This window comes from Crocodylus porosus, unplaced genomic scaffold (assembly GCF_001723895.1).
Source record: "Crocodylus porosus isolate Cpor-Errol unplaced genomic scaffold, CroPor_comp1, whole genome shotgun sequence".
Taxonomy (NCBI): Eukaryota; Metazoa; Chordata; order Crocodylia; family Crocodylidae; genus Crocodylus; species Crocodylus porosus.
Window position 1 is genome coordinate 100,326,544 of NW_017728931.1, and position 13,549 is coordinate 100,340,092.

Here is a 13,549-nt window from a genome sequence, read left to right on the forward strand (position 1 = left end):
TCAAGCTGAAGGGGAAGTGGGCTAAAGTTTATAGAAAATTCGCTAGAAGGGTGTGATCCTCCTTCCCCTAAACTAATCCTGCCCCATGTGTTTTAATTCCAAGTGATCTCTCCCTCTCCCCCAAAAAGCAAACACTCTGAAGGCATATTTTCTCTTTTACTACTTTGAGAAGTGTATGCCACTTATACTATAAGCATACCCTCCATGTTTTCTTCAAAACTCTTCATATTATTCATCACAATAGTACTATATGGTATTCACCACAACATTCCTTCATGTGATCTTCAAACTCTGATCTGAAAGGCTATTATATATGGTCTACAGATGGCAGTGGACCCTACCCCACAGCAGCAGTGTCACAGCCTTTTTTTCCCTGCCATATGACCTGGCACACCAGATACACATGAGAAGACAGCAATTATAAAATAGTGAGAAGGTTTTTGGAAGGGAGGAAGCTTCCTTAAGTGAGGGAGATGTTCTAGGGAAATTGATATTCTGGGTGGGAAGGACAGAAGACTCCCCCTCACCACCAAGTGAGAGTACATGGATGGCTAATGAGAAACTGAGGGTTGATAGTAGTCTATTAGCCTCAAATTTCTGGGAATGACTGATCTGATCTTATTTTCTTACTTTCTTGGAGGCAGTAGGGTAATTCACACTGGGTGTGTCTACATGAGACACTTAATGCCCATTGGACTAATTCTAGTATGCATTAGCACAGCTGGCAAAAACTGTGCTAATGCACAAATGTGCAATACATTAGTCCAAAGAGAATTAAGCATCACAAAAATGTAGAGGTGCACCAATATATTGGTCCCTTATTGGATCTGCACTGATATAAGGAAGATTGATTGTATCAATCTTTTTTGGCTGATGTGGCTGATAAATGCCTCATGCATGCATTCAGCTGCAGTGCAGCACACAGGCAGCCAGGAGAGCAGCTGGGTCCTGCCAGTAAGTCTGTTGCAAGGAAAGGGCCATGGGGGGCGGGGGGCAGATCAAGGCCCAAACAGTGAGGGAGGGAGTGAGGCTGGGGCAGAGGCCGGAGGCTGCACAACCTGAAGTGGGGCATGGGATGGAGCTGCGAGCAGCTCATCCAGGGAGTGAGGGTAGTGGGTGACTCCCACCATTGCATGCACCCTGGGAGGGTATGGGGGGCGCGGGGCGTGTGCCCCTGAATGTGCGTGCAGGGCTAGGGTGGGCTGCCACTGAGGGCTGGAGCCAGGGGCAGCGCCAGGGTCTTCCCAGCAGTTGGGCTGGGCTGGACTGGGTGGCGCTGGGAGGAAGGTTATGGGGTGGGGGGGGGACACTGCAGCCACTCAAAAATTCACTGTAACCCCTCCCAAACCCCAGAACTGCCTGTCCCAAGTGCAGCCCACCCCCCTGCTGGGAAGAGCCCAGTGCTGTCCCCAGCTCCAGCCCTCCGCAGGAACCCACCCTAGTCCCGCACACACGTCTGGGGGCACGACCCCCCATGCCATCCCACAGCACCTGCCTCTGTCCCAGCCCCACTCCCTCTCTCACTGCAGAGGGCCTCGATCTGCACCCCCTCCCCCCACACACACCCTTCTTTCCCCACAACAGACTTACCAGCTGGATGCTGCTTTCCATGCTGCCTAGCTGCATTTCAGAATAAGATCAGTATCAGCTCATACGGCTTGCTAAAAAAAAATTGGCCATCGGTATCAGCCCAAAAAAATCTTTATTGGTGCAGCCCTACAAAAAAGCATTCATTTGTGCTAATGCACAGCAGACTTAGTCCAATGAGCATTAAGACATAATTATAGTGCACTAATTAACGCGTAGATGTGTCTAAGTTTCACCAACTACTGTATGTAATTTGATCAGTCATACTGCTAGCAGGGCATCTCCTGTCCATCTTCTTTCCATCACTCAAACACTAGTTAGCTTATTCACGTAAGAACTCTGTGAAGCAGGGAAATATCACCCCTAGTTTACAAATGAAAAATTGAGACAGACTGACTTTCTCAAAAGTTCGTACGCAACTAAACCATGGTATCTCAAGTCTTCCATTCAGTGCTTTAACCATAAGACCATCCATCTTTCCTCTCTTAACCCAATGTTAGTAATAGAACCTGTCTTCTGACAAGTATGGCTAATGTATAAGATGCACCCACTAGAAGACAGCACAGGTAACATTGTCTTTGCCCCAGCTAGTATTTATGACAGGAGATAAGGCAATAGCTTTCACTTAAACAGTGGCAACATATCACCAGGAAGAGACTTTTTGTTTTACAGCCTTCTATTTGAGCTGAGCCACAGATCTAACCAAGGCTCTTTACCCCACTAGCAACAACATAAGACAACTATTCAACTACAGCAGCCATAGTTGGTTAAAAGGGAGAGGTAGTTAATTTTAGTTTCAATACATACATATGCAAAAAATCCATAATCTATTTTTTTAGAAATCTTTCTGCCATGTTCATATGTATGCTCTTATTGTTAAAGGACCGAGATGGTAAAGAGTTAGTAAAGACCTCATTTTAACTGTATCCAACTACTGGTTTACTCCAAGTATTTTCTGGAAAAATGGAAAAAAAGATATCTGCATTGCCAAAAAGAAAACAGATACAAGTACAGCTTATTCTATTTTACATTCCAACCATTTAAAAAATTCAGAATTGGAAAACACAGCCTTTGTATAAATTTGGGGGAGGTGTGTGTAGGGTGGGGAAACTCTCAAACACAAATAAGGCGTAACTAAACTTAGAGAGAGTCCAGAGAAATAAAGATATTAAGATGGGGGACAGGCTTTCTTGTCTTTGCTTTCTAAAACAATACTGTAAGATCTAATGAATGCCAGAAATGTTTTCCCCCCCTTCTGTAATTAGAGGTAAACCATTACATCAGATCCATAACACTACTCTTGATTAAAGAGAACAGTTTAGGCATCATTTCCCATACATGTTTAATATGTTACATTCAGTGGTTAGCATAGAGTCCAACTGGCAAAGGAAGGGGTAAATGACTAGACAAATTCATGCATAACTTTTTTTAAGCATCTGATTCAGCTGCTACCTAATTCCCACCCCCAAAGCATCCTTGCCTGCCATCTATTCAGCAACAGGATGCTTTCACACCGGGCATACTTACTTGTGGTTCTGGTTTAGACTCAGTGTAAATGCTTCTATTATTTGAGTCTTTACAGAGAGACAGAACCACTACCACAGCGGAAATACTTCTCCTGTTTATAAGAAATATAGGAAGTGAGCTGGGGGAGATAGAGGGAGAGTGAGGAGAAACTGAGTGTACTAAAAAAAAATACAAATATAAGCAGAGAATGCAACAACAGGAAGAAATAAGATTGTTCTTTTTGGATTTTTTCCTACCGAATAATCATTACAGTCAAATAAATGACTATCATACAGTGAAAATGACTGCCTATGATGTCAGGAACAACCTACATAATATCCTGAGCCTAGATTAGAACCTTATGACCAACAGGGCAATAGTTGCTTTAGCTCTAGCAAATATATTCTACATTAGTGGTTCACCACTCGTGTGTCATCTGAAGCTTAGCTAGAGTACTTCTAGCTGAACACTGAGCCTGTAACAGCCACTCCATTATATTGGTTTTACAACTGAGATGTTGCTCCGGGTAAAATTTGGCATGCACAACCCAAACAAGATAAATTTCTCTCACCTTCAGTTTAAGATTGTAAAAGGTCTGTTTGGTTTGAGTTATGACAATAAAATAAGCTACGATTTATCAGATGCCTTTTTGTTTGTTTCACTTCTTCAGACCCAATTTTGCCAGACTGTTGCCTAGCAGCTAGCGTACAGACATCAGAGCACACAGACATTAGTGCACAGATACTAGAACACACAGACCTACCTGAGCCTCATTTAACCAGCTAGGTGTGTACCTTGAAAATTAATAGTCAGCCCACTAACAAACAAGTTCACAAATCAGGGCAAAATTTCTACCATAAACCAAATGGAAACAGAAGCCTCAGCCTAAATCAGTGTTCTATGGTTTTTCCATCCCCCAAACAGGGAGAGCAGATTAGGGTACCCAGAAGACCCCAGCCTTACTTCTCATTATGAAAATCAGCTCCCTGGAGTTCCTTCCTGCAGCAAGAACAGAATCACCTCTCAAGGCATCTGTAACAGACAAATACAAAATAGAGGTGGGCACCCTCAACTTAGACCTAAGAGATGCACCTTCACCACAAGTATTTCAAGGAAGGAAGAGCAGGCACTTGGAAGGCTTCTCACAACCGGATCAAGTTTGAGGAGACTACAGAGAAGTATTTAGAGATGAAAGGCAGATAGCTATACTAATTTTCTTTATTATTAGCCTGCTAGAGGTTATTAGCCTGCTAGACTATTGCTGCAGAGATTTATGCACACACTTCATTAATTTCACTAGGGCTGCATATAGATGTTCATTTCTACTGGAATGTCTTCCAGTTGAAAAACAGCCTAGGAGCTAGACTGTAGCTTAAGACAGACATTAAGGCTGCTTACAGATGTAAAAAACAAACAAACAAACAAAAACCCACACCCACAAAAATGGTGTTTTACTTTAAACTCAGCACTGAGCTGCACGTATGTCCAGAAGAGGCATCACGTTACTTGAACCCAGCTTGGCCAATGTCTGTATGGATCGGGTGCTTCAGGATGGTTTTTTTTGTTGTTTTTATCTAATAGCTGATTGAATCTATACAGACCTGAAGAGCCAGGATAAACTAATGCACTACTTCTTCCAGTAAAGCACTTTTTTTTTCTCCCCATGTTTGTCAGCGCCCCAACAGGCTCCTCCTTGGGTGACCCCCACTCTTAGGGGAGCCTATTTGACAGCTTGCTTTCTCCCCTGCCTGGGAAGGGGGCAAGCTGTTAAGTGGCAGTTAATAACTGCTGAAAAGCAGAGGCAATCAAAGACCTGGGGGAGTGGGGGGGAGGGTACCCGCCCTCAGAGAATGCCCTCCCCACTCCATCCTAACAATCAACTACTGATTTTTATTCATGCACACTGGGAACTCTCCTTGTTCTCCTCAGCAGAACAGCCTCATTCCTTACACATCTCTGGACTGACCTGGAACAGTGCAGGGAGTCGGGGGAGCACTCAGCCACTGGAGCCAGGATCTGGGAGCCTGGAAGCAGGGCCACAGCAGCCTGTACTGCTCCAGGGTGGCCAAGAACAGTGAAAAGGGAGGCAGGGGCTTTCTGCTGAGGTGGCAAGGCTCCTAAGCCCTGCTGTTGTAGCCAAGTAGGTTGCCTCAACCCACTTTGCTACCCAGCTGACCTGGAGCAAAGGGAAGCTAAAGGGGCTAGAAGCCAGGCTGGGGAAAGGCCATGAACCAATCATAGAGGCTTTCCCCAGCCCAGCTCCAGGTGCACCCTTGCTGCTCCAAGATTCAGCTAAATGGTGGGACAGAGATTTCAAAGCCAGCAGCTGGAATTAGGGTTTAAGTTTTTCCTATCTGCAGAGACGCAACCCAAGTCAGATTCCCTAGACACGAATCACTGTAAACCAGGAAATCTCACATGGAGAATGTCTCAACAAACGGGAGACCTGGGCAGGCACTTCTGGGCTTCAAGGGCCTGCTCCCGCATAACCCTGGAACAGGAATTCTCAGGACATGCGGGATTAGGTCCCTAAAGCCCTGGCCTACCCATGCACTCCCACCTCAAAGCAAACTGATATCCCAGCATAAATTCAGAGAACAGTCACGACCATAGATTTTCAGCATTTGTGGATAAGGGGCATGAAAATTTGTTGTCTTGGCCTTTTTGCAGCCATAAACATTTTTATGATGGCACAAAGGTGATGTCCATTTCCAGCCATAGTGCACAAAATTTAAGAACATGTTTAAGTTTTTGCAAGGTCTCTCGAATTCAGTTTCATTTCCAGTATTTGTTGCAAAGTGTATCCGTTCTCTACTCTTTTGCTCAAGCAGGTAGAGTTTTGCTCATAAATTGGCAAAAAAATCCCTGAAAAAAAATCCCAACTATTAAATCTGTTTTATTTACTGATGTTTATATTGATTATAAAGCCCTCATCTTGGGTACACTTACTTATAATGAGCCAAAATTACTTCACTGACCATTTTACAGAGTTCTGAGATTTTTTTTAAATTCCTAATTTCTTACGAAAGCATGGAAATTCATCAAGATTTTCAAAAACATTTTCCTGCATTTTCCAGCCAGCTATACTGGGTATTTAGTTTTTATTCCTAATACTAACATTCCTAATACTAAACCTGTTTGCAGGTTTGAACCTTGGCTGCATTTTACAGCTTAGCAGCCAAGGTTCAAACCTGCAAACACCTGCACATATCCTTGACCTAGATTTTAAGGTCCAAGAGGGACCATTATAATAGTCTGACCTCCTTTGTAATATTAACTAGAGGACCACACCCAGTAATTTCTGCCTTGAGCCAGTAAGTTATGGTTTGAGTCATCATACGATTTATAAGCCTTCTAGGTAACACAGAATCTACAATTCTTAGATGGGTTGTTCCAGCGGTCAAATATCTGCCCCTTCCCCAAACTCATTTCTAGTCTAATTTTAAGCCTTTGATCACAGGATCCCACGATGCCTTCTGCTAAACTAAACCTCTACTAGCAAAAATTCCTTGTACATACTCATAGACCATGATCAAACCATTTCCTCTCTAGGGTAAAGTAACTATCTGAGCTTTTTCAGTTTACCCCATAAGGCCTGACCCTGTTTTCCAGAACTTGATTCACTCTTGCAGCTTTTTCCTGAAGCAAGTCCAATTTCCAAGATCCTTTTGAGGGGCTGACAATGCAAATTAATCCAGTAAAGGCTTTGATAATTTTGTATTCAGTTATGATACCAACATCTCTATTTCTGTTTGGCATGCCCCTGCTGCTATATCCAAAAATCAGATTTGCTTTCTAAGCAACATTGAATGTCCACTCCAAGTGCAATCAGTTATCAGCCATAACCCTATATCCTTTTGCAGTTCACCATTTTCCTCTCATATGTATGACCTACATATTCATTCCCGCAGGTTCTGATGACCTTGCCTTTTTTGCCATATTAACATTTTTCCAAGTGAGAACCTTAGTGGTCCATGTCAACCTGCATAACTGACTCAACCCCATCATTCTTGGCTCTTCTCCAGTTTGATCTGGAAATTTTAGATTATTAATGGTTCAGAGAGCTCGTCAGCCAATTTATACATCCCTTGCCTATTTAAAAGTGTATATTTAAATATACTTCTGCCTCTTGGTAAATAAATGTTAACATTCTTCTCTAGTAGCAAACATATACAATCACTTAGTTTTAGTTTGTTCCCAACACATTTAAACAATGCTTTTTTATTGTCCTTAACCCTTTTAGTGGTAGTTTTTTCATTCTTTTACCTTCCTTATAAATTGTGGCCTGAGAACTTTATAAAACCATCTAAGTTCCAACCCTCCCATCAATAAATTCAGTAATAATACAAAGATTAACATGAAAACACTATTTTTGTAATATAGCACTAATAGAGGCATATCCTTAGAGGATAGCAGCTGCCACTATGGTGGGTTAGGCTTTAGGCAGAAACCAAGGAGATTTTGGTATTGGTTTCAAAGCACTGAACAAAATTACAAAGGGACTTAGGACTTCTGGTTCTGAACGATGTAATTCCTCAATTTCAGGCACCAGTACCCAAAGTAGATTTCAGATGCCAAAGTTAGCATGTATTGCCCTGTACAATGCATAGGGAGAGATGGATGCTTAAGAACACACTGAGCAGGAGGGATGCTTAAGCCATTTGGATGGGATGGGGGTGGTGAGGGAAGAGGAGGAGTAGTGGCAGGGTGCAGCTGAAAGTTGCTTAGCCCCCATGCAGTTCTTTGTTGCTTAGCTTCAGCACAGATGTGGGCATAGCCCTAAGACTCTGTGGGCCAGATCCAGTGGCTCCACTGACCAGATCTGATTCCTGGATGAAATCATGGTTCCAGTGCTGTCAAAGGCAAAATTCCCTCTGACTTCAGAAACCAAAACCCCTAGTCTTAGATACCTTTTGCAGTTTCAGAAAAACAATTCAAAAGATACAAAATGCAGGCTACCATTTCCAGATATCAGAAAAGAATTAAAAAAAACAAAACAAAACAACAACAACAATGGAGCAGTCCTTCACTAATTAATTTTACCACAGAAGAAGCAGTTAGAAAGAGTGGATCTTTTTACAGCGTCCACTTTATATACTCTCCTAGGCTACCACATCTATCAAGGCAGCTTTCTTTGCATCACAGGCTGCTGCCCCCATGTATCAAAGAGACTGACATGTTAGATCATTTCTTGCTATTATATAATCATTGTCAGTTGATATCATGCAGGTGGAGGTCAATGCACAGTAATTCCCATTCCCCACCCCAACCTACTGCAAGTTATACTGGCCTCAAGCTGATGAAATTCCACTGGTTTTGGTACAAATCAGGAAGGGCTGCACAGGTGCGAAAGCAGCATCAGAGCTAGTCTCCTCCAGTTTCTCCTGTCATGATTACCATGGTAACACAGTATACCAAGTTTTTTTGGTGGGATCTTTTTTTTTGGCATAACTGCTGTACTTGAAATATAACTGGTTCAAAAAAGCTCAGAATGACAAGAATGTTGGCTTCCTCCCGAGTACAGCACACAAAAGAATATTCTACTCTTTTTTAGTTATAAAATTCCTTAGTGACAGTAAATAGCAAGACCATTTGTGAAACATCCTATTTCATAACATTTTCAGGAGCAGCCAAGCAACAGCCAAAAGAAGATCTTCCCCCCCCAACAAGTATTACTGATGCTGTACTAAGATGCCAAGAAAACAGCATTTATCATCATGCCCTGACAATACTGCTGCTAGACCAAACTGTTGACTTACACAACTGTCTTCTGCTACAATATTATTAACTGACTCTCTGTCCAAGACAGCGTTCGTTGCACCCTCTAGCCGTTAACAATCCCAACAACTAAAAAGCATCCACTTGAATTTTAAAATCCTCCACTGGAAATTTCACTGAGCTTCAAGATATAAATTAAGCTGGTGTCTGGCAATAGCCCCAAAACAATCCAATGGCTGCTTTTTCCATGCATCATATAAAATTGTGCTGATTCCTTTTAAAATGAGCAGTCCTGTACTCTCTTTTCGTTCTTTCAGAGGGAGAAAGAACCCAGAATCTGTAATCTGTAACAGTTATTATTATTATTATTATTAAAGGAAAACTAAAAAGGAAGGATAAGGACAAGGGGTTGAAATACAGGAGAGATTATTGGCAAGTCGGCAGGATGCAAAGCCCTGGTTCTTAAAGAAAAGATTACCTGAAGTTAGGTTCATTTATGGGCCTAAGTAACTGGCCTTAGTTTTCCTCCCTATTCTGGAAAATATGATCCAAGTGCTTCGATACGGCCATCCTCGTATTCCCAACCTTTTGATTCCAGCCACTTAAACGTGCGTATCCCTAGAGCACAGTCATTTTATTTTATTTTTGCCCCCAAGACTCAGACACGAAAAAAAATATGGCTAGGTACGTCCTCACCTACATTTGCTTGCCGGGAGAGGATTCAGGGCTGCACAACTGAAGGGATGTCTATGCAAACCTGCCTGGACGTGGATGTGTTTTTGTAAAAAAAGAAAAAAAACAACAACCACTGCCCCCTCAGAGCTGAGGGGAGCCAGTCACAAGAAAATAAATGCAAGCGAGCCCCTGCTCCCTGCTGTGAGGGAAGTCCCGGCTCGCCTGAGGAGAAAGCTGAGGCACGGGGCAGGAGCAGCAGCACGAGGAGCGGCCCCGAGCGGGTGACGGCGGCGTCGTGCGGGGCAGCCCCGGGGCCCGCACCCCAGGCGCACAGAATAATGGGGCGGGTGAAGCCCCCCACTCGGCCCCACGTCCTCCCGCTCAGCCCTGGCCCCGGCCCCGGTTACCGCTGCCTCCGCGTCCTCCTGGCTGCCGGAGCCGGGCTCAGCGCTCGCTCCCTCCGTCGCCATCTTCCCGCTGTAACGGCCCCGGCGCGGAGCCGAGTGGCAGCCGCCGCCGCCGCAGCCCGGCGCTTAACCCCGTCGCTGCCGGCGGGCGCGGGCGGAGCGGGGCCGGGGGGCGGAGCTGGAGGGCGGGGCCGGTCGCAGCCCACGGCTCCCCAGCGGCCGCCTGCTTGCCCTGTAGTGAGCTGCGGGGCCCCGCGGGGTTTGCCGGGCGCAGGAGCCAGGGAGCCGCCCTCGTCCCCGGGCTGCCGCAGCGCTCGCGGCTCCAGCCGAGGGTTTCCGACAGGGATCTGCCCCCGCGGGGCAGTGCCTCTATTGTTTCTCCTCAGTCCGACACCCTCCTCCCCACCAAGAGCCGGGCTTTTCAGAGGATGCGCCAGTCATGGGGGTGCCTCGGCTGTCACGAGGAGCTGGCACCTAAGGGAGCAGAAGGCGCCTGGATGCGGGCTCTGCCCTGCCCTGCCTAGGCAGGGGCGGCTGACACGTGGCTGCGGGGCTGGGCTGGGCCCTGGCACCAAAGACGTCTCACAGGGCCGAGAAGCACTGGATGAGGACGCATTTAACTCCTTTACAAAAAAAAAAGCAGCATCTCCGACTCCTCCATCCGCTCCAAACCTTTGAATATCTGATGGGACTGCGGGAAGAAACCCTGCCGCCCAGGTGCCCCCTCCTGGGAAGACCAGGAGCGTTGCCTTCGGCATCACTGGGAGCAAGGCCAGTCCAACCGTGGAGCGAACTAGGCGGGCATCTAAGGCGCCAAAATGATATCCAGAACAAAATAACAGGAACGTCGTTCTGAATCACAGAAACTGAAAGCACGAAAAGCAAAGTTCTAGTTTATGTTCACGAGGATTTTCTTTTTGCAGTATAATTGTGTTAGGGTTAATGAAAAGTGTGAAAATCAATTAAAAAATGTTTCTATTGTCTTATTGTTCATTTTGAATATCAAATAAGTACATGTAAAAGTTCATTCCAGACTTATTTTCCTCTGTGTTGGAGGTGGTGGGGGCACCAAGGTACACGGTTCACCTAAGGCACAAATTACCCTTGAACCAGCCCTGCCTGGGACCATGATTTCACTCCTGTGTTGGCACCATATGTCCAGGAGCCAGGTCCAGCCAGTGGAGACAGTGGATTAGTACCACAGAGCCCAGGCTCATGTAGTTTCCTCAGGATCCAAGAAGTCCAGTGCCATTGCTCCCCTTCAGAGCAGGATTCATTCTCTGGCTGACTGTCACATACTACATATTATAAATTGTTATTTATCATAGAAGCATAGAAAATTAGGGCTGGAAGAGCCCTCAAGAGTTCACGTAGTCCAACCCCCTGCTCAAAGCAGGAGCAGCCTCAACTATATTAGTATGCATGTGCCTATATCACAGGAAATCTACCAAACATACTATATTAAAAATCTCCCAAGTATGTGCAATATGTAAGTTTATTTGCCCTGTTCTAAACCAGCCACATCTAGATCACAACCTTACCATAACCAGCAGCAGGGCTCTCAAGTACACTTTGCCACTGCATGTATTATTCTCCCACATTCAACCAAAGCCACACAGCACAGAAGCTGGGCTAACTAGCATTGTTGACCAACAGTGCTCAACCCTCCTTTCAGCACTGCTCACGTGCTTCCAGTCTAGGTGGTAGTGCATGCTGAGCTGCACAATATGTTTGAGGATGCTATTGCCAGGCATAGTAGGATTGCAGTCTAGACATGACCCCTGGAGAATCCCAAAAGCTCTAACACCCAGGACAAATAAAAACCTTAACATCTGTGCACTATCATGTTTAACCCTTCTAGATCAGGTCCCAATCAATGAGACTGGTTTGTCAGCATTCTGCATCTTACCAACCGATATTTAAATACCAGCTCTGCTAGTTTCCCCCTATCCCAGAATTCACTAACACTTTCCCCTGTCCCTGGAATTGAGGCATAAAGTTGACAAGATCCTCTTCTGACGTTTTTTAACAAGAAGTGGCCCAGGGGCTCACAGCTTACTGCGCTTTCCACTGTTGGAGATTCCTGGTTTCTTACTACTAGGATTCTGCCTATTAATCACTTGCTGATCATCTCCTACCATACTCACTAAATTCTCTCTCTTCAGGTTATTAAAAAGCACCCAGTCAGCATGGTACCTAGATGCTAGTTATTTTAACTCCATATTTCTAGTACATTTCCATCACAATTCCATAGCTAAGACTGCACAATTTATTTCCCATGCTGCCAAGATCATGCAACTTTGAGGGGTAGATGATGTTTTCTTTTATCAACTACTGGAGGAAAATTTATCAAAATAACAATGAATATCAGATTAGTCATAGCTTGCCAGGTGAGGCTTGAGAACTGATTTCTCTCATCTGAAAATAAATTTAGAAATGATGTTGGAAAGGGAGGGAAAGCAACTCTCAAATCTCAGCCAGAAAAAAATGAATAAAAAGATAGCTGGACCAGCAAGACTTCAGCTAAAATCCTGCCTCTTGACAGCTAATATCTGGCACATGAACCAAGCATTGGAAATGGCTTAATGTGCTGTTGTGGCAGAAGCACTTAGTTCTGAAGCAGCAAAGAGCTGTATTTTTGTCATGCCAATAAATTAGTGCAAAATTTTAAAAATATTGTTGATCAGCTTAAACAGTCTACACCCTACTGGATGTCTGTATTGTTCAACCCTTTTGTTGATGTGACAACAATGCCTAATCCTTTTAGTGATGGTACCCCATCATTTAAATCTATACTGGGAATTATTGACCATTCTTGGGAGCAGGAAGGCGTGTGGTGGCAGAGAATGGATTAAGGTATCTTACTACAGCTGCAGAACTACAAATATAAATTCTACCCTGGACTAGTACCAGCTGAGCGACAGACTGAGCTGTAAATGGGTCATTTGGCCTAGGGTTTCAAATGTGACAAGGCAATGTGCTAGTCATATTGTTTGCAGTTAGCTACAGAAACAGGTGAGATATGGTCTTGCTATTCCTCTGTGCTACTAGGTTCAGGATTTTTGCTCCCCCTCCCCTCTTTTTTGACTGGGCTGGGCTCCTGTGCTGTGCAGTTGTTGTGGCTTCATTGTCAGCGCTATCCACTGTATTTATGAATCTCTGCATTTCTGCCGGTTAAAGAACTCCCTCTTTTCCAGAATCCCCACTATTCTAGAAATTGTGTTCCTTGATTGCTAAGATCATGCTACCACACTAAGTTATATACATTCCCCAGCTGTTGCAGCTATCCCATAGACACCCCTCTGCAGCCTTATGCCACAGACATCCCTGAAGACTTTGGACATGTGATTCTGAAGGATTTCATACCTGATGCAGGAAGGTCAGAGAAGGGAGACTGGTTTGAAAACTGTTACTCCATGATTATACATGATGTTATTTGTTCTGTGTTGTCCTAGTCCAGGTGCCTGTTCTGGGTTGATGTAGAATAAAATAGAGTCATTGCTGTGCCCGTGTTAAAGAGAAAGTACACTCTTCACCACGTACCCATGCTAGGGCCTTTCTAACAGGAGAAACTACCCGTGTTGGCATGAGTGGTTCATTTTATAAAATCAGTGAGGCAAAGGAGTTGCTTTGCTTGGGGGAGGAAACTTGCTCTT

The 13,549-nt window shown here is 44.6% G+C and overlaps 1 protein-coding gene across 2 annotated transcripts in view; it reads right to left on the reverse strand.

Annotated features, from left to right (window-relative positions):
• The window catches only part of CTTNBP2 (cortactin binding protein 2), a 151,968-nt gene extending 141,929 nt beyond the window's left edge, over nt 1-10,039 (reverse strand). Inside the window, exon 1 of one of the 2 annotated variants that reach the window (XM_019543425.1) lies at nt 9,894-10,038. In XM_019543425.1, coding sequence (XP_019398970.1) covers nt 9,894-9,956 — 63 coding nt within the window. In that variant the 5' untranslated portion in view covers nt 9,957-10,038. Of the gene's footprint in view, nt 1-9,893 lie in introns of both variants that reach the window. The other variant, XM_019543426.1, reaches the window with a different exon arrangement.
• Between the last annotated feature and the right edge of the window lie 3,510 nt (nt 10,040-13,549).